General features: G+C 38.1%; 2 protein-coding genes across 2 annotated transcripts in view; one reads left to right on the top strand and one right to left on the bottom strand.

Moving 5' to 3' along the window:
• The window catches only part of LOC129893796 (uncharacterized), a 28,051-nt gene extending 11,593 nt beyond the window's left edge, over nucleotides 1–16,458 (top strand). The window contains exons 5-14 of the mRNA XM_055969193.1: nucleotides 10,604–10,687; nucleotides 10,788–10,921; nucleotides 11,151–11,223; nucleotides 11,317–11,362; nucleotides 11,605–11,714; nucleotides 11,898–12,005; nucleotides 12,078–12,137; nucleotides 13,093–13,154; nucleotides 15,686–15,995; nucleotides 16,126–16,458. Of these exons, the coding sequence (XP_055825168.1) occupies nucleotides 10,604–10,687; nucleotides 10,788–10,921; nucleotides 11,151–11,223; nucleotides 11,317–11,362; nucleotides 11,605–11,714; nucleotides 11,898–12,005; nucleotides 12,078–12,137; nucleotides 13,093–13,154; nucleotides 15,686–15,995; nucleotides 16,126–16,335 (1,197 nt within the window). The 3' untranslated portion in view covers nucleotides 16,336–16,458. The remainder of the gene's footprint in view (nucleotides 1–10,603; nucleotides 10,688–10,787; nucleotides 10,922–11,150; nucleotides 11,224–11,316; nucleotides 11,363–11,604; nucleotides 11,715–11,897; nucleotides 12,006–12,077; nucleotides 12,138–13,092; nucleotides 13,155–15,685; nucleotides 15,996–16,125) is intronic.
• A 2-nt stretch (nucleotides 16,459–16,460) lies between these two features.
• LOC129893797 (mitochondrial phosphate carrier protein 3, mitochondrial-like) lies at nucleotides 16,461–18,997 on the bottom strand. Its single transcript, XM_055969194.1, has 6 exons — nucleotides 18,593–18,997; nucleotides 17,944–18,305; nucleotides 17,801–17,844; nucleotides 17,162–17,376; nucleotides 16,943–17,067; nucleotides 16,461–16,827 (listed from the first exon to the last, which is right to left on the bottom strand). The coding sequence occupies exons 1-6, from the start codon at nucleotides 18,866–18,868 to the stop codon at nucleotides 16,788–16,790; spliced, it is 1,062 nt and encodes a 353-aa protein (XP_055825169.1). The 5' UTR covers nucleotides 18,869–18,997; the 3' UTR covers nucleotides 16,461–16,787.
• Nucleotides 18,998–21,585: the final 2,588 nt, after the last annotated feature.

Genomic DNA, 21,585 nt, shown 5'->3' with positions numbered 1-21,585 from the left:
TAAAGGTAACTTAAAGCATAACAAAATAAAAACAAACAAAGGGTGGGTCTCGGGCCTCCTTCGGCCGACCACCGATTTATAAATAATCAGATAATATGTCTTTATCTACCAAGACGAGTGAGGGACTAAGAGTGGTGCGGATGTCCAATTATATAATTGCTCTTCTGGCTCAGCATCACGGATGCCCGATGTCCCTGTTTCTTCCTCTAAGATTGTGTCAACTTCTTCAAAAAGATTCCAGATTCCTTCCCCAAGATTGCTATCACTGACATATTCTCGAACTGGAAATGACATATACAAGTGAGGTATTGGCCTAGCCAGTACCCGATCAATCTTCCTGTTTGCCACATCTACCTCGTCGTCTTCTGTAGGGACATATCCCAAGCCATACTTTAATCCTTTATCGGGAACCTGAATGGGCTCAATGATTCCTTGGAAGTACTTCCCCAATCCGAATCCTGGCTCAAAACCGCTTTGGAGCATGACAGTGGCTATCATTTTATAAACAGAAGGCATAAGAGGTTGTGGGACCGAATCGTCGTCCGCGGCATTCACCAGCTCAACTGTATAGAAATCAGTACATTTGGTAATATCATCAATAATTGACGCGCAACTGTTTGAATGCCTCCCCTCACCATAAACAACCACCTTACGGTCATTCTTCACGAACTTTATCATCTGGTGGAGGAAACGGCTCCAGCCATATGGATCCATGGCCTTCCTAACAGTAGGTTGTAGCTGGCGGTGATGTCCATCACCTGGCACTCTATAATGAAATCAACAGGCCCTACTTGAATATCCAAATTCACAGCACCTAATGTATTTCTTTGATCCCCATCGAAAGCCCTTACATTAACTTGGTTCTGTCAGACTTTCCCTAAATCAAAGTTCAACTGTTTGAGAGTTGATAAAGGGCAAATATTAAGACCCAATCCATCGTCGATCAATACACAATTCATGATCTTTTCCCGACACATAATAGTGACATGAAGAGCTTTGTTATGCATCACACCTTCGAAAGGTAACTCTTCGTCGCTAAAACTGATGCGGTGTCCTTGAACAACTCGACTCACCATAGCAGCCAGATTATCCCCGTCTGTACCCACGGGTACGTGTCATCCAAAGCTTTCATCAAAGCATGCCTGTGCTGTTGCGAGCTCATCAACAATGCCCACACTGAGATCTGGGCAGGTACTTTCTCCAGATGTTTCACTATAGAATATTCTTTTGGCTGCATCTTCCGCCAAAACTCTTCAGCCTCCGCTTCACTGATCGGCCTCTTTTGTTGATCTTTCTTATGCCACCCTTGAGCCAACTCTTCTAGGGTGTAACACCTACCAGACCGCGTCATCCCCTGAGTTGTTGCAGTCTCGATCACAAACTTCTTTTGTTTAGGAATATCTTTCGGCACCAAAGCAACGACCTTTGGAGGTGTCAAAATCACAAAATTCGATTTCTCCTTCATGCTTAGTGAAGACAGCCATTTCTAGATTATTAGGATAGGCTGGGACTATGGCCTTCGTTACACGCCAATCCTCTTCTATCTCAATCATATTAACCCCTCCATGATTTGGCAAAGGATTACTATTGACATTAGGCGTGGCGGTTTGGAGAGTGACGACCTCACGATCAATCAAATCCTGAATCGTGTGCTTCAAATTGACACAAGTTTCCGTATCATGCCCGACACTGTTGGAGTGATACGTACATGTTTTGTCAGCTCTGAAGAATCTAGAGCTCGTATCGGCCGGTTTGGGTGCAATAGGGTGAATAATACCTGCATCTCTTAATCTTTCAAACAGCTTAGTCCGACTTTCCACCAGAGGAGTGAAAGTCCTAGCGGGCCTATTTTCAAAATTGGGCTGGGAAAGGTTATAGTTATTTTGAGGGGGTGGGGGTACATAACGATAACTCGGGCGACTTTGGTGGAAAGGTGCGGGAGTTTGGAATCTTGGATACGGCTGAGTTTGGTATTTGGTTGTGGAGCTTGGCGGGGTATTTTGGTAATGTGGGGCTGGGTAATTGGGAGGTGGAGTTTGATAATTTTGAAACGGGACTTGGTAATATGGGTATGGGATTTGGTAACTGGAGGGGTGGGGTTTGGTGTAGTAAACTTGATGTGAATTTTGTGGATCTCGTGGATAGGTCTTGAAAGGTGTAGATTTTCCTGGCTTGCTGTTGGCGAACCTCTTCCCTTCAGGTGTGTAGGAGATGGTAGATACATCCTTTCGCTTCTTCTTAAACAATCCCGAAGACACAGTTGAGGAGGCTACACGGGCTACCTTTCCGGTCTTGAGCCCATCCTCGATAGTCTCTCCTACCATGACTATCTCGGCAAATTTTGCTCCAACGAGCAACATCAATCTTTCATAGTATTCGGGCTCTTGCATGCGTACAAATACTTCCACGATTTCTTTCTCTATCATGGGAGGTCGAACTCTGGCGGCCTCTTTCCTCCACCTATATGCATACTCACGATAACTTTCAGTGGATTTCTGTTTGATCTTCTCCAAAGAATATCGATCGGGAACGATTTCCACATTGTACGCAAACCTCTCGATAAAATCTTTGGCCAGAGCGTTCCAATTGGACCATTGTTTTATTTCTTGGGCGCTGAACCATTCCAAAGCCTCTCCGCTTAAACTTCGGCTAAAGAGCCGCATTAGCAAAGCTTCGTTCTTCCCAACTCCTACTAGTTGATCACAATACGCCCTCAGATGAGCCAAAGGATTTCCGATTCCTTTGAAAGTATCAAATTTTGGCACTTTGAACCCCTCGGGAAGGTCTAAATTCGGGTGGATACACAAATCTTCATAATTTAATCCTGCAAACTTGATCACTATGAGGAACAGGAAAGGGAGTGGAAGGCGAAGGAAGAGACAACCAAGTGGAATATGAAAGAGGAGATCATGAAAGCTATGAAAGAGTTTCATTACACTCCAGATGTTGCAGGATTAAATTATGAAGATTTGTGTATCCACCCGAATTTAGACCTTCCCGAGGGGTTCAAAGTGCCAAAATTTGATACTTTCGGAGGAACCGGAAATCCTTTGGCTCATCTGAGGGCGTATTGTGATCAACTAGTAGGAGTTGGGAAGAACGAAGCTTTGCTTAATGCGGCTCTTTAGCCGAAGTTTAAGCGGAGAGGCTTTGGAATGGTTCAGCGCCCAAGAAAGAAACAATGGTCCAATTGGAACGCTCTGGCCAAAGATTTTATCGAGAGGTTTGCGTACAATGTGGAAATCGTTCCCGATCGATATTCTTTGGAGAAGATCAAACAGAAATCCACTGAAAGTTATCGTGAGTATGCATATAGGTGGAGGAAAGAGGCCGCCAGAGTTCAACCTCCCATGATAGAGAAAGAAATCGTGGAAGTATTTGTACGCATGCAAGAGCCCGAATACTATGAAAGATTGATGTTGCTCGTTGGAGCAAAATTTGCCGAGATAGTCATGGTAGGAGAGACTATCGAGGATGGGCTCAAGACCGGAAAGGTAGCCCGTGTAGCCTCCTCAACTGTGTCTTCGGGATTGTTTAAGAAGAAGCGAAAGGATGTATCTACCATCTCCTACACACCTGAAGGGAAGAGGTTCGCCAACAGCAAGCCAGGAAAATCTACACCTTTCAAGACCTATCCACGAGATCCACAAAATTCACATCAAGTTTACTACACCAAACCCCACCCCTCCAGTTACCAAATCCCATACCCAAATTACCAAGTCCCGTTTCAAAATTATCAAACTCCACCTCCCAATTACCCAGCCCCACATTACCAAAATACCCCGCCAAGCTCCACAACCAAATACCAAACTCAGCCGTATCCAAGATTCCAAACTCCCGCACCTTTCCACCAAAGTCGCCCGAGTTATCGTTATGTACCCCCACCCCCTCAAAATAACTATAACCTTTCCCAGCCCAATTTTGAAAATAGGCCCGCTAGGACTTTCACTCCTCTGGTGGAAAGTCGGACTAAGCTGTTTGAAAGATTAAGAGATGCAGGTATTATTCACCCTATTGCACCCAAACCGGCCGATACGAGCTCTAGATTCTTCAGAGCTGACAAAACATGTACGTATCACTCCAACAGTGTCGGGCATGATACGGAAACTTGTGTCAATTTGAAGCACACGATTCAGGATTTGATTGATCGTGAGGTCGTCACTCTCCAAACCGCCACGCCTAATGTCAATAGTAATCCTTTGCCAAATCATGGAGGGGTTAATATGATTGAGATAGAAGAGGATTGGCGTGTAACGAAGGCCATAGTCCCAGCCTATCCTAATAATCTAGAAATGGCTGTCTTCACTAAGCATGAAGGAGAAATCGAATTTTGTGATTTTGACACCTCCAAAGGTCGTTGCTTTGGTGCCGAAAGATATTCCTAAACAAAAGAAGTTTGTGATCGAGACTGCAACAACTCAGGGGATGACGCGGTCTGGTAGGTGTTACACCCTAGAAGAGTTGGCTCAAGGGTGGCATAAGAAAGATCAACAAAAGAGGCCGATCAGTGAAGCGGAGGCTGAAGAGTTTTGGCGGAAGATGCAGCCAAAAGAATATTCTATAGTGAAACATCTGGAGAAAGTACCTGCCCAGATCTCAGTGTGGGCATTGTTGATGAGCTCGCAACAGCACAGGCATGCTTTGATGAAAGCTTTGGATGACACGTACCCGTGGGTACAGACGGGGATAATCTGGCTGCTATGGTGAGTCGAGTTGTTCAAGGACACCGCATCAGTTTTAGCGACGAAGAGTTACCTTTCGAAGGTGTGATGCATAACAAAGCTCTTCATGTCACTATTATGTGTCGGGAAAAGATCATGAATTGTGTATTGATCGACGATGGATTGGGTCTTAATATTTGCCCTTTATCAACTCTCAAACAGTTGAACTTTGATTTAGGGAAAGTCTGACAGAACCAAGTTAATGTAAGGGCTTTCGATGGGGATCAAAGAAATACATTAGGTGCTGTGAATTTGGATATTCAAGTAGGGCCTGTTGATTTCATTATAGAGTGCCAGGTGATGGACATCACCGCCAGCTACAACCTACTGTTAGGAAGGCCATGGATCCATATGGCTGGAGCCGTTTCCTCCACCAGATGATAAAGTTCGTGAAGAATGACCGTAAGGTGGTTGTTTATGGTGAGGGGAGGCATTCAAACAGTTGCGCGTCAATTATTGATGATATTACCAAATGTACTGATTTCTATACAGTTGAGCTGGTGAATGCCGCGGACGACGATTCGGTCCCACAACCTCTTATGCCTTCTGTTTATAAAATGATAGCCACTGTCATGCTCCAAAGCGGTTTTGAGCCAGGATTCGGATTGGGGAAGTACTTCCAAGGAATCATTGAGCCCATTCAGGTTCCCGATAAAGGATTAAAGTATGGCTTGGGATATGTCCCTACAGAAGACGACGAGGTAGATGTGGCAAACAGGAAGATTGATCGGGTACTGGCTAGGCCAATACCTCACTTGTATATGTCATTTCCAGTTCGAGAATATGTCAGTGATAGCAATCTTGGGGAAGGAATCTGGAATCTTTTTGAAGAAGTTGACACAATCTTAGAGGAAGAAACAGGGACATCGGGCATCCGTGATGCTGAGCCAGAAGAGCAATTATATAATTGGACATCCGCACCACTCTTAGTCCCTCACTCGTCTTGGTAGATAAAGACATATTATCTGATTATTTATAAATCGGTGGTCGGCCGAAGGAGGCCCGAGACCCACCCTTTGTTTGTTTTTATTTTGTTATGCTTTAAGTTACCTTTATAATGTTTGGAAAAAGAAGGCAGATTGACCCATAGTCATGGCCAAAATTTGTATTTATTTTGGTTTAAATGAAGACCTCCTTTATTGCAAAATTTACTAATTATTTAATTATCGGTCTATATTTTACTTATCTAACTTTGTTCGCTTATGCTTTCAGTAAAAATAACTTAAAACCTACCAATATCATGTCATGTCACAAGCTAAATGAGATAGATGGTGATGAGTTCGAGGACTATGATGAAGAGGCTACGATACCTGAACACCTCGCCGAGGGATTAAAACAATTTGAGAAGCAATACAAGCCAAATCAAGAGGAAACTGAGGCTGTGAATCTCGGAGACGACGAGTATCTAAGTGATTAACATATTAAAAAAATATTAATTAACAATAATATAGGCATGATATATTAAAATTATAAAATTCCGTAACCATGATTTCTAGATAAAGTATACACTGGAACATTTATTAAATTCTATAGGTATAATTTCCTTATGATGAAAATATTTGTAATCTTATAAGCATAATTTAATTTCTATAAAATACTAAAATATTCATTAACTCCTATAGATATGATTTCTATTATAAAGAATATGATGAAGTAATTATTAAAACTATAAGCAAGATAACTACAATAGCACATATTAGTTTTTTCCTAATATTTAGAACACATGTTTTACTACTTTGTTGAAAAATATGGGACAAAGTCTATAGATATGGAACAATTTGCACGTCGAAGTTGTTAGTGATTGTAAATATGATTTCAAATAAAGAGAATGTTCTAATATAAACTGATTAATTAACAATTACTCAAGAATATGAGGATTGGTAATTTTAAACTCAAACGAGGCAAAAGCTTAGGCATATTATTACTTTCATGTATATATATATATATATATATATATATTAAAAGACATTTCAAAAAGTTAAAACTAGATGATACATTTTAAATTCACCATGAGGATAGTAAAATAAGTTTTAATTTTCTAACGTTCTAACCAACATAAAATCAATGAACTAACTCATTAATACTTTTATTTTAAATTAGCTCTAAGCACGATGCTAGTGGCATGATCTTTCTACGATTTTAACCATGTTAAAAAAAATATTAAATAAATCTTATAAACATAATACCTAAATGTAAGATGCTAAATCAATTTATATGAAATCCATGATATCTATATAGGCACGATCATGATATTGCAAGTTGTATGAGTGGCCCTACGATTTGATTTAACAAACAATTTTATTTATGGTCATGATTTCTAAAGAATAAACTACTTTACCCCCTTTTTTATTTTTTTATTATTTTTTTTAAAAATGATTTTAAAGTCCAAAGCAAACAACATAAAAAAAATAAAATAAAAGTTCTAATCTTGATGTCTACCACTAGAAATTGTATAATTAAAAATCATCATTGTTGATAAAATCTAAGCACAAGTCATTGAGGATTTTAGTAATATTTAGGCATACTTTCAGACATACACAAATAAGTTGCGATAAAATGTAGCAAGTAGCACGTAGTTCCCTTCCCCCTTTAGACAGTCCCCAAATATTTATTATTATGCAGAGTATAGTTTACAAGATTATTACAAACTAATACAAAGGATGTAAAACAAAATAATGGTATCTTAAACTTTCGTTCGCAACTCTTCACGTCTTGAACTTTGAAGTTCAAATCCTGCTAAACCATAAAAAAAAATACAAGCAGTACGCTAATAATATAGAGGTATAACGTAATTATACAACTTTACCTAAACAAAGTAATCACATAAAGATAAGAATACATTTTAAAAAAAAATATAGATTCATATACGTAAAGAAAAATTGGGACTAACCTGGATATTTTAGTTGGGAGGAATGAGAAAATAAAAAGTCTGAACAGCGATACCAAGAACTGAAAACAGAATATCAAAGTATGCTAGAAACTCTTTTGTTTTTGTTGGAGGTGTTAAAATATGAAGTAAAAATATTTTCTTTGTTTTTGCTCTTCCTCCTTCTTTGTGTTTTTGTGTCTGTTGTTGTTTTTTCTCTTTCTCTCTGTCTATTGTTTTTATATTGATGAGTCCCATGGATAAAAGGCAGTGAAATCTACAAAGATAATTAGCTAGATTTTCCATCCAAACTTTAGTCAAAAAAATAATCTTAGAGATAGCCATCAATTTCAAAAGGGATCCCCTTTTTTGAAAAATTTGTCAACAAAATCAAATTCTATCAAATTTTCAAGATTTGCTCCTAAAATTACTCAAAAGATGCTTCAAAAAGTCAAAAGTTATGCCAAAGGGACCCATCATAAATAATGTAGAAGAAACTAATTGATTATAGGTAGTAATAAACAATTGATTACTATAACATGAATAATTGAGAGCATCAATTATAAGAACATCAATTGCATATACTATGACAAAGGAAAATTGATTAAGGAATATTACATCTTACTATAATTATTTTCTGAAATCAAGTAATCAGAACTATGTCATAATTAAGCTACTTTTGCTAATTTAAACATACTACGAAATAAATTAAGACATTAAGAATATGCTAAAATTGTTTACATATTCGAAATTAAGCGAAATAACAAAGTATCAACCTTCTTGGTATTGTTCAAAGAAAAATCAACATAAGGACTTTGAATAGACAATAATACTAAGCATGTAAGGCTCAAAATTCAAAAGCAAATCATGAACAACCCATGAACTAATACATTTAAATGAATTAACAGGAATTAGATTTAAGAATAAGAAAGCATCATTAACATCAAATACATCACCGGTAATGCCATAAAACAAATCACACAAATACTCAATACATCAAAATTTCACACATAATGAATGAACCAAATCTATGAACCCGAAATTAGTAATTTTGGTAAAAATTAGAGTTGAATAGATATGTGACAACATACAAATCTAGAAGGAAATTGATAGACAAATATCAACCAAACTTTAGTAAAATCAACCAACAACAAAATTTTCTAATCAATTAACAGAGAAACAAAATTTGAAATGACAAATTTTGAGATTGAAATGAACATACCCGGACGGATCTTTAAAGATCCGTCTTTGACAAACAATCTCCAATCGATTTGGACTTGCATCATGACGGCGTCACTAGCCGGAGTTTCCGGTCAGCTAACTGGAGCATCGAAGCCACCGTTGATGTTGCTGCCGCTGCACATCATGGCTGCCGCTGCTCGTGTTGTTGTTGATTGAGCGTGCTGCTGGAATCTTTGGCACCACCGGTGTTGCAGGTGTTGCTGCCGTCGACGCCGCTGTCCGTGCTGCTGCTTGCCGTCGTCGGTGTTGTTGAGCAGCTGGTTCGCAGCTGTTGTCCTGCCTTATGCAACATGTTGCTCTTGGGAATCGAACCCATGATCTTGGCTCTGATACCACTCTTTCATTCTCATAAGCTACCTTAGTAGAGGCCAATTTAGCATCTTTGGCCGCAAGGGCCATTTGCATCCGTTGGAGCGGGGTGCATTGAAATAGGTAGAATGACCTGGTCCACACTCCCCAACACATCCTTCGTAGTCTGCAGAGTCCATACTTGCACTGGGACAGAATAATCCTCAAGAATAGGAGACAGCCAGAACCCATAGGGAAGAGCATGACCATTCTTATCCTTAGTAAGCACCCTCTGCATGTGTTGAATGATCAGACTAGGCAAATTTATCTTGACCTCAGTATTCAACAGTTCCATTAAAGTTAGGTCAAGATAATTTGCTTCAGTTCGCATCTCCTTTTTAGGAATCAAAACCTTGTGTATCACATCAAAGTACAACTGATGTAATGCAGACATCTCCCTCTTTTGAATGCGCCGATGTTGAGACTGGGTAGGACAACCAGAGAACTTACGAGAAATAGAGAGTGCAGAGGCCATGTTGTCCAGGGGTGGTCATTCATTCTCAACATAGTGATCCCATCCCTCATTAGGAATCTCCAGAATACGAGCAATAGCTTCAGCTACCAGATGAATTGATACCCCACGAACTTTGGTAGAGAAGAGAGGACCCTGAGCAACACCCCTGCCATAGAACTTAGTCATCTCAGGCTCGGCAAATTGACGCTGAACAGCACCCTGCAGAAACAGCTTCGACCAACACCTCGCTTCTTAGTCGTGAAGCTCATACACCTTATGTAGTTTATTTAATTAATTTGCTTACTATTTTCTCTGGAACCATTCCTTTTCTTCTGTCACTCGAAGGGGAATCTTAGCTCAGCAATTGGATGGATTTAAACTTACAAGTCCGGATGCATCGCCTTGTTTAACATGGAGTTTACGTTGATGGTTCTATGTTGGAATTTTTATGGAAAATTCAGCTTGGAAAATTGTCTTGGCTATATTACGAATTAGAGACAATTGGAAGGCTTTGGTTTTATTACCAATTTTTTTTCTATTCTAACGTGGGATTGTAACATCTCGCACCATTGTGTATTATGTGAATTTCTATCAATAAAAAGTATTAGCTGACCTTTCTTTTTCTTTCGGCATAGAATTTACACATCACATGCTATTATTGTTTCTGAAGCTTTGTGTAGATTTCTTATCCTTTTAAGTCACTGGTCTTCGACTCTTCGGTGTGATGTGATGTGTTCTAAATCTTGATGGAGAAGGTCTCAATTTTTATTACTCAGTCCAGTGCTTTATTTCCTTATATAGCATGATTCATATTTTCTCATAATCTTCTCTGTGTGCCAAATTGACTGTAACTTTGTGTATTACTCTAGATATGGGTACTTTGTGTACATAAGTTTCTTCTTTGCTAACTAAGATTTTGAATCCAAATATACATGTGATCTGAATGGACTATTAGCATCAATGTAATTGCAGGTGCGGAGAACATTTTCTCATTGTGAGATGGTTGGAAGGCGGTTCCCAATCTGCCATGTGCATGTTGATGATGAAGTTGTGGAGGTTTGCCATGATCTTTATCAGTTTTTCCCACATAGGATCATTTTGCGCACTCCAAATTCATATTATTTGCTTATGAGGTGTATTTTATTTTATTAATTAGGTTTCAAGCTTTCACACCTCAGGAATAAGGCCTGTGAGGGACTTGAGTTTATCTTTTGAGAAGCCAGTTGACTGTGATGAGAAGGACCACTTTCGATGGAGAAATTGTTTACGAAGAGATTTCACAATAAACGGGTTGCATATCTGATCCTAGCTCCTTCTTGACTTTGTGTTTATCGATGTCCCACATTGGCCAACCATTTTCATTGATTCTGCTATACTGATTTTTTTTTTTTTTTTTGGTTTTCTATAATTAGTTTTTGGGTTGGAGATGTTTCAGTAGGCTTCTAAACTTTATCTAAAAACTTCTGAAATTTCTATTGTCTACTCACGGTTGTACATTATCCTCTTTTTTTTTACTCAGGTTGATGTTTGACCCTTATTCAAAACTCGTCTATGATTACATGGGAGGAATGGATGATATCAGGAAAGCAAAAGTGTGCATATTATATTTAATGAGGTGTAATTGTTAGTTTGTTACCATAATCCTCTCCATTCCACCACATTTGATTTGATCACTTGTGCTACAGGTACAAACAATTGGTCCTGCTAGTTTCTCATTTATAGAGGATTGTGGTGAGTTCCCTTTCATTTTCTGTTCCTTAAATGAAGTTCGACTCTTAAAATGATAGACAATTAAGTCCTCTATTTCTGTTCGGGCATCTATTGGCTTTGTGTTTAATTGTTCTCTCTCTCTATAACTATACACAAGAGTGCTTAAATTGGCGACATTTTTTTTTTAAATCAACTTCTTTGCTCTATTGTGATCTTCTGTCTTATATTTGTTATGTAATACAAATGTATTTTAACCTTTGCAGCTCGAATCCTTCGTGCAATTAGAATTGCTGCTAGACTAGGATTTCGATTTGGAAGGGAGACAGCTCTTTCTATTAAAAACTTATCATCTTCAGTCCTGAGGCTTGATAAGGTACATGGAGAACTTTTATTTTCCTCTGTTTCTATGTTTGTGTATATGTGTATTTATTTATCCGTGTAATGTGTATATGTATATTATATACTGGGTTACTAACACGAAAGCACTAAAACTATTTTTTGATAGGTCAAAGGACTAAAACTATTTCAAATGTTTTATTTGGCTTTGGGTTTTCAGGGAAGGCTCCTCATGGAAATGAATTACATGTTAGCCTATGGCTCTGCTGAGGCTTCACTAAGATTATTGTGGAAATTTGGTCTTCTGGAAATACTTCTACCTATTCAGGTCAATATATTCTGAATCCTGTTTCACCCTATGGTCAGTTAAATTACATTTCTAATATAGCTTAATTTGCAGGCAGCATATTTCGTCCGCCATGGTTTTAGCAGACGCGATAAGAGGTCTAACTTGCTTTTGGTAATTTTTTTTGTATAAATCTTGCTCTGATGCAAGATGTTTGTTTTCTTCTTTTGGATCCACCATAGACTCCTGCCCTCTGTAAGGTACTTTAGGGGTGAAAATTTTCTCCTCTTAAAAAGGTAGTACCTATCAACCTTTAGATGATGGAAATAATGTTGGTTATAAGTTATTTTGCTCATTCATAACTGATTTATTTAACTGCATTTGTGGCTTAACATGTGAGTAATCCTTGGTGAGGTAAATTTTGGACCATAAGTTCATTTATTGAAAATTTAATGTGGAGAGACTTAAATTCTTGTAAAAAAAACAAAAGGAGAGAGAAGAGACAACTACGTTTTTTTTATTGACATAGATCAGATAGTAGACTTATTAGGAGACTTGTAATTGATATATTCCTTTTTGGAGGTGGCCAGCATGCCCTTAATGCTGAAGAATACAACCTTACCAGTTTCAAAAAAAAAACAAAAAAAACTTGGGGTTGATCTAATGGTTAATCATAAGGTTGTTGATCTCATACTGGGATCATTTTCATGGTTGTTTTACAGAATGTGCCATTGTTATTTCTTAAGAAAATAATACCAAATTCGGTGCATGTGCATTCTTAGAATATACATGTCATCCTGCTTATCTTATACTTCTCTTTTTAATTAGATGGCCTATACTACACAATGAAGAGAATCATGGTTTCCCTGACATCCTATTTGTACAAACCATCAATTACCAACATTCAGATGCAAATTTTATACTGGTTCCCCATCTTTTTGTTGATGGACTATTTTAATACCACGAAAACAATTATTATATCTCTCCTCCTTTAGTTTCCACATGCAAGTTTTGACATGTTAGCAATTTTGCATATCTCATTTCTTGAACTTATGTTATGTTGGTTTTGGTTGGATGAGTGAGAAGTCAAAACTATTATGATTTAACTTGTTTCTGCTTTTCTTTGCAGTCTTTGTTTTCCAACCTCGATAAATTAGTGGCCCCCGATAGGCCATGCCACAGTAGCTTATGGTAAGATTCTCTAAATAGGCTCAGCAAGTAAGATGGTTTGTAAGTCATTCTATGAATCAGTATCAATTTCAATGTCATGGGATATTCACTGAATTGTGCAGTATTATTCCTACTTCTGCCTGATAATTCTCCTGCATCAGGAACCGGGACCTTTCCTCTAAAAAGATGGTTAAAGAACTGTCGAAGATACTAGATAGAAAAGGGAACCGAAAGAGCAAAATTTATACATATATGTGTAAAGGACTCTTTAAAAGGCCTTATAAAAATGGGAAGATCAAGGACAAATCAAATATGTTTGTATGTATGTGATCTTTTGACAACCTCAAAAGAATCTATGTACCCCTAAAGAATAATTTTGACAGAAGTGAATGCTCTATTTAGAAGTAAAAAAATGTAAAATGTACATCTGACAAGTTCTCAGCTGATTTAAAGAGCAGATATATCTCTTGGTCATTCTCCCAGTTAGTTTGACTGGGCTTCATTACTGGTCTAAGTGTGCAAATGTTCCACATATGATAAAATGACTCATCCTCTGGTTCCCAGTGTAATTCTTTCAATAGATCTCTGAGTAGATAAATGCAAGTGAACAATCTTTTGGCAAGTAACTGAAACCATGCTAGTACAGATATGTTTTTGTCAATATGTTTTAGTCATGTTGACAAAAGCAGAGTAAAGACAGTAAGAGGGGACTCAGAGCACTTCCCAGTTAAAGACAGTAGGAGGGGACTCAGAGCACTTCCCAGTTGTGATGGGGTTGCATCAAGGATCAGCGCTTAGTCCGTTTTTATTTGTCTTGGTGGTGGATGGATTGACGTGACAAATTCAAGGTGAGGTGCCATGGTGTATGCTTTCCGCGGACGACAAAGTCCTGATCGATGAGACTCGTAGCGGAGTTAACGCTAAGCTGGAGGATTGGAGACATACCTTGGAGTCTAAAGGGTTTAAGCTGAGTAGGACCAAGAAAGAGTACTTAGAGTGCAAGTTCAGTGAGACACCTCAGGAGGTTGGCACGGAAGTTAGGCTTGGTAATCAGGCCATCCAAAAGAAAAATAGTTTCAAGTACCTTGGGTCTATCATGCAAGACAGCAGGGAGATTGATGATGATGTCACACATCGTATTGGGGCAGGGTGGATGAAATGGAGGCTCGCTTCCGGTGTGTTATGTGACAAGAAGGTGCCACCACAACTTAAGGGCAAGTTCTACAAAGTGGTGGTTAGACCGGCTATGTTATATAGGGCAGAGTGTTGGCCTGTTAAGGTCTCTCACGTTCAAAAGATGAAAGTTGCCGAGATGAGAATGTTGAGATGGATGTGTGGCCATACTAGGAGCGACATGATTAGAAATGAGTCTATTTGGGACAAGGTAGGAGTGGCCTCAGTGGAAGACAAGATGCGGGAAATGCGACTGAGATGGTTTGGGCATGTGAAGAAGAGAGACATAGATGCCCCAGTGCGGAGGTGTGAGAGGTTGGCCATGGATGGTTTCAGAAGAGGTAGGGGTAGGCCGAAAAAATATTGGGGAGAGGTGATTAGACAGGACATGACGCAGTTACAGCTTACCGAGGACATGACCTTAGATAGGAGGGTGTGGAGGACTCATATTAGGGTAGAATGCTAGTACATAGTCTCGTTATTCTTCCGTATTAGTAGGCGCATTAGCGCACTATAATTTCTTGTGCTCTGATTTCTATTATTATCTATTACTTTCTGCACTTTGATTACTCTATTTTATCTGTGTTGCTTTCGTTATTTATTTTCCCATACCGCTTTGAACTTCTTAGCCTTATCTGACTTCTTTTTATGCTTCTATTGAGCCGAAGGTCCCTCGAAAACAGCCATCCGACCTTGGTAGGAGTAAGGTCTGCGTACACTTTACCCTCCCTAGACCCACGTTGTGGGATTTCACTGGGTTGTTGTTTTAGTCATGTCAATACGTTTACTTTAGGTCCTATCTTTTCGGGAGCCTTTTAGATATTCTTTTGCCAATAGAAAACAGAAAATTAGAGAACTTCTAGTATTTTTTATTTTCATTTACTTTAAATTTAAATGGAGAAACATGGTATGATGATTCATATAGCCGCAAACTTTGTTTGGGACTAAGGCGTATTTGATGTCGTTGAATGGAAACCTGCAGGTAAACATTAGATGTTTGGAGCTGACACATCTAATATACATATAAATTTCAATTGATTGGAGCTGCAGTCTGCATTTTTTCTTTGATAAGTCATCACAATTAAAGTCTACCTAGTCTAGATATGTTGCTTATATTCTGTAATTCATGATTCCTCGCCAAAAAAAACAATAATTTAAGAAGAATGTGAAGGGTGTATGTTTCCTGCATTAGCTCAAGTGTAACTGACCTGTCTCCTGTTAACATGCCAAAAAAGGTTTAAGACCACGTTTTTCTCAGTTTGTTCCCAAAATGTAGATGCAAATTTCTTTTTTCAAACTCAAAGTGCATTGAAATTCTAGGAAACTAACTTTCTTGTTGGATCAATTAGCCACGCTTATCTGAATTCTTTATGTCCTAGGGTCACAATTTTGGCTTTCCATAAAGCACTCTCAGATCAACCGAGGGACCCTTTGGTGGTTGCTGCATTTAGCCTTGGTGTTCATAATGGAGGTGATTTGTCAGAAGCTTTAAGTATAGCCAAACAGATTTCTGCTCAATATGATGGAAGCTTTCATGAGTTGGAGTCTCAGGATCTGGACTTGGCAGCTCTAAAAGAGGAAGTTGTGGAACTGGCAACTTCAGTTCAAAGGGCACTGACTAATATGACAGACGAGTATAGTGTCTCACGAGCAATGGCCAACTACCCTAAAGCACCATACTCAGACCTAGTAAGCTGAGTTCCCTTATATTCTTTTATCCTAGGTTCTTTCTTTATATTGGCATAGAACAAAAGAAAGTTGATACTCATGTGCCAAAGAAAGAGGCAAGTTAATCTCTTCCTTTTTCATTCTTTTGCAGGTATTTATTCCATTAGCTCTGTATTTAAAGGCGTGCAAGGTTTGTCAATGTGTTAGAATGGGAAAGGAGAAGGGATTTGTAGCCAAGCATGGTAGCAAGATAGACTATGAGTTGTTAGCTTCGGGTAGCCTACAGGAAGTCCAATATGTCTTTGCAAGGATAGTATTTGATACCATATATCCACTAAACATCAGCGGGGATGATACCTAAATTTTGTTAACGTATAGTCATGTATTTTTGCCAATAGAATGTAGTATCATTTGCAGGAAAATTGATAGGTGTAACAAATAGCTTCTTCCAATAAAAACAGTTGTACTGTTAGCTTTGATAAAATATTATGCATACTCTCATCATGTATTTGCTGGTGTTTGTTACAAACTATATATTAAATCGAAAAAAGGAAAATGATCTCATAACATGAGAACCATGAAGTGGAGAGGCAACATGTTCTCGTTATAAATTTGACATATTATTGTAAATCCAGAAAACGTGGTCTAACAGACTAATACTTGAAACCCAATAATGCCGAGGATGATTCATCCTCCAAAACTAAATACTACCAAATAGCAAACATCAAAACTTTGAATTGAAAGAATTTCCAGTTCTCTTCTAGCCCTTGCACCGAACAAGAAGAAGATATTAAGTACTCATTGATGTTTTCTTCACTTTTGGGCAGGAGGAGGAGCACCACCGGTGGTTGGCCTGCGAGGCGAGGTATATAAGCATCATCAGTTCAAGATATTATTAGTACACTACAAGAGTATCTCTTGCTTGATTCGACAATAGCAAATAAAAGGTAAAGAAGAAAGACACTTACAGGCCAACAAAAACTTTGAAAGAATCATAGATGCCCCATTGTGCTCCAGTGAGTGTGCCAATCATTAATATACGAAGGGGAAGACCACGAGTACAAAGACCCCATAGTCCTAGCTTATTCACAGCCTGCAAAAAGGGCAAAAAGTGAACATGTCCATTGTTAAGACTCGTAAATGAAACCGAATATTAGAACAGAGGATGCAGTTCACTGTGTACTCACATCGCCGACAGTTGCCCCCTTGGCATTGTTGAGGAAAGAAACTAAGTTATCAGCAGGGTGTGACACAACAGCACAAAGAATACCAGCCAAATATCCACCAGCAAAGCTCACACCAAGCTGTGCAGTATTGCTGCATTGGTCTTTAGGTGTTGGAATGGCATGTTTATAGAGGTGTTCCACTATGGTTTCAAATGATGCAAACTTCATCATGGTGTCTGTAAAATAACCAAAGTGAGATTCAGTCAATCTAGCCAGTGTCCATTTCCCACAGCAATGAAACAATTAAGAAAGAGTTAGTAAACAGATCCCAACCAGTCTGACGAATAAAACTTTTACTCCTTGTGTTTCATTTTATACGACACTCCAATATAGTATGTTCCAAAAAGAATGAAATTTTTACAATTTTGGAAAATCTTTAACGTGCTATAGAAATGTCATGGCATGTTTATGAACACGAGTTCTATGAGTACTTTTGGTAAGTACTAAAACTCTTTTGTTTTTTAATCTCCGTAACTACTGTCATGTAAAATGAAACAGAGGAAGTATAGAAACTGAATGACACCTTTGGGAAGGTTTCCAAGTTTATAGTAAAAACACAGAGTATCCATATGAAAAATCAGAGGAAATATGTAAGCTTACATGGAATTTGTCGTCCCCATAGAGGTACAATCCCCTTATAAAGCCTGTCACACAAAAAACCAAATTCCAAATTTTCATCAGCATATAAGAAAATCCCTCACATTAACAACAAAAAAAATTGTTCAACATAAAATAGGCCTTACCCAGCTACTCCTTCAGCCTTGACAAATTTGGGAAGTCCATCAGACAAGCCTCTAGCAAAACCAGGCTGAGTTTGAACACGAACTTTGACAGCCTCAAATGGGCAGAGAGCAACATCAGCAATAACTTCAGCAGAAGCAGAACCAGCAAGGTAAATCAAAGTCTTGTACTTGATAGCATTCTCCGCGCCAGCAAGGTCTGCGTAGTACTTCTTGAAATATTCATAAAATCCATATTTGCATGCTCCTTGTGCACTGTAACCAAGCAGAGTAGGTGCCCAACCCCTAAATAATCCTCTAATGCCTTGCTCCTTAAATAAAATTCCAAAACCAGTGGAAATGCTCTTGTACTTTGCAGGATCAATCTGACAAATCAAACATTATGGTTATCTTCGACTATAATCCCAAGAGTTTAAGTTACGTACAACGAACAATAATAAATATAAAATCCAACAATAATTAACTTTGCCTTTCAAGTGGTTATAACAAATTACTATTCTACTTTCAGGTTATTTGCCGTTGTAGGTCAACTTAACTTGATAATGTAACAAATGTTTACACGTTTGATGTACGTGACATATTAAATTCTAAGGTTATTTAGTAATACTCAAAAAGTTATAAAATACTAAAGGGATCTTCTGCTATAGTATACCTGCATGTTGCACTTGACAAGATCAAGAGGGGTAACAGCCGTGTGTGTAGGACCACAGCTCAGAATACCCCCGATCGTGCAGGCTGCATAAAACTCCGGTGAGTACATTTCTACCTTATAACCTGAACCCTCCTTTGGTGCTGCAATCAAGAAATTCTTCTTGTCTATATGACCATGATGATTCTCCAAACTAGTACTCACATTCTTGGAATAATTAGCTGATGTTGTACTGTAAAGATAACTTGGGATTAAACATTTTCTATCTGAAAACGCCATTTTTTTCCGCGCTAATTGTTTGAAAGGGCAGAGGGAAAGCTAAACAAGGAATTAGAGAAAGTCTCCAAGGAAGAAGGAGAGTTGAAGATGGCTACGTTATGTGTAAAACTTGTTCAATCAATTTATTGGCTTTCTTTTTAAGCGTGGCTTTTAATTTGGACCACCAATTTATAAATCAAATAAGAGTAGTGGCCATTTGGCTCTCCATTATTTGGTAAGGTGTCTCATTACTTGCTCTGCGTTGAATTTTATTTATGCATTGACCTTCTTTACATATTTTTAAAAAAAATTCTTTGTCATTTTATTTATTAGTTTGGTCTTTGGAGGCCCTGGTTAAGGAGGAAGGGACACAAAGGGATGTATAGAAGCCGACATATATCCCTCATACTATTTGTTGTTTATGCTTTCTCTTTGACGTTTGAGTTTATAAATTTTAAATTTATTTTAAAATATAGTTTATAAATTCTAAATAAATATATTTACTAGATTTCTTAATATAAATAGCTTTTTGATTAAAACTATAAAATTCTATCAAACTCGTAACAAAACACTAATCTCCCTTTTTCTCGTAGTAATTTAATTTTATACTTATGTTCAAATCATTTTTTTTCTTCAAATTTTGGTGAATAAAGGTTTTAGGCCGATTGAAAAGTTACTGATTACGTAAATAAATCTAGAAGGGACAGCCTTTACTAGTGGAAGAATTGTAGGAACACATGCTAATTAATTGCCTTCCTTGTGATAATTTAATTGAGTAGCTGAAACTTTGCACTTTTCCAATTTCCAACCGGTATGCGCGGACCCATTTTGACCAATGACTAATTAATCAATTTTTCAGCTTCGAAACTTCTTTTCTCCTTCCTCCAGACTCCGTCCTAACTTTGGTATCCTCTATTTCATTTTACTTTTAATTCTTATATTAAAAAAAAAAAAATAGATATTTTATTTTACTTATTCCATTCAGTTTCTTAAATTTATTCTTAGAATTAAATAACTATACAAAGTAGTAGTAATTAAATTTAAAATTTCAAAACATCACTAATAAAATACATATATAATTAAAGTTATTTTAAAGAATATATCAAGTTAACATGGATCAAATAAATAAAATGAAGGGAGCACTAATACTGATTCATAGGTCTTTCCCACACTATTGACAATTGCGTGTTTCAACTTTGTTTCAGTATAATTGAATTTTTTTCTCATCTGGTGTTCGAAGCTCGTGGAGCCTCGATTAAATTCGGATCATTCACTACAAGGCTCATTCGTACATGACGCTCCCAACAGTACCATCCAAGTAAGGCTAATGTGGTAGCAGACGCATTTAGCCAGAAAGCGGTGAGCATGAGCAGTCTAGCTTATTTGGGAGCCCTTAAGCGGTCCCTGGCTAGAGAAATTCAGGCCTTGGAAGCTAGGTTTATGAGGCTAGGCATCTCAGAGAAATGTGGGATAATGGCCGGAGTTGATCTAAGGCCTATTTTTATAGAAGAGATCAAGACCAAGCAGTTTGAAGATGTTAACTTAAATGAAATTAGAGGAAAATTGTTGGTGGAAAAGGCTCAAGACTCAACACTTGATGCAAGTGGGGTGTTTCACTTTTGGGGAAGGATGTGTGTTCCCCGGATAGATGGACTAATTCAGAAGATTTTGTCTGAATCTATGGTTCACGAGTGACTAGGATGTATCAGGACTTGAAATAGTTATATTGGTGGCCTAGTATGAAAAAAGACCTAGCTGAATATGTAGCCAAGTGTCAAAACTTTCAATAGGTGAAATGTGAGCACCAAAGACCTGTAGGTTTGCTTCAAAGAATGTCCATTCCTGAATGAAAGTGGGAGAGAATAGCCATGGACTTCGTGGTGGGACTTTCTAAGACTTTGGGAAAGTATGACTCAATTTGGGGTGGTGCTTGACATGTTAACAAAGTCAACACACTTTATCCCGGTTAGAGTGGACTATAATGCATAACAATTGGCCAGGATTTATATGAAGGAGATAGTAAGAATGCATGAGGTGCCCCTTTCTATCATTTCAGATCATGGTACGCAATTCACTTCCAAATTTTGGGGTAAGTTGCATGAAGAGTTGGATACTTAACTCACTTTCAACACATCTTTCTATCCACAGACAGACGGGCAGTCATGAAGGATTATCCAAGTGCTGGAAGATATATTAAGGGCATGTATGATAGACTTTGGGGAACGTTGGGATAAATTTTTTCCCTTGTGTGAATTCTCCCACAACAATAGCTACCACTCCAGTATTGCCATGTCACCATTCTAAGCCTTGTATGGGAGGGGATGCAGGTCTTCCATAAGGTAGTTTGAAGTTGGGGAAGTGGAGTCATTGGAGGTAAACTTAGTGAGGGATGCTCAGAATAAGGTACGAAGCATCCAAGCTAAGCTTTAGCGGCTCAAAGTCGCCAGAAAGAGTATATTGACCAAAAAGTAAGGGATATGACATTCGATACTGGTGAGCAAGTACTTCTAAAAGTGTCACTCATTAAAGGGGTAATGAGGTTTGGCAAGAAGGACAAACTCAGTCATCGCTGTATAGGCTCTTTTGAAAATTCTTGACTGTATAGGGTCAGTGGCGTAAAGATTGGCCTTACCACCTAGATTGTATGGGGTACACCCGGTGTTCACTATTTTCATGCTGAAAAAGTACCATAGAGATGGAGACTACATTATTAAATAGAATTCGGTGTTGTTAGACAA

Source organism: Solanum dulcamara, chromosome 7, assembly GCF_947179165.1.
Source record: "Solanum dulcamara chromosome 7, daSolDulc1.2, whole genome shotgun sequence".
Classification (NCBI taxonomy): domain Eukaryota; kingdom Viridiplantae; phylum Streptophyta; class Magnoliopsida; order Solanales; family Solanaceae; genus Solanum; species Solanum dulcamara.
Note: the sequence above shows the minus strand (reverse complement) of the source record. Positions and strands in the feature narration are given on the sequence as shown.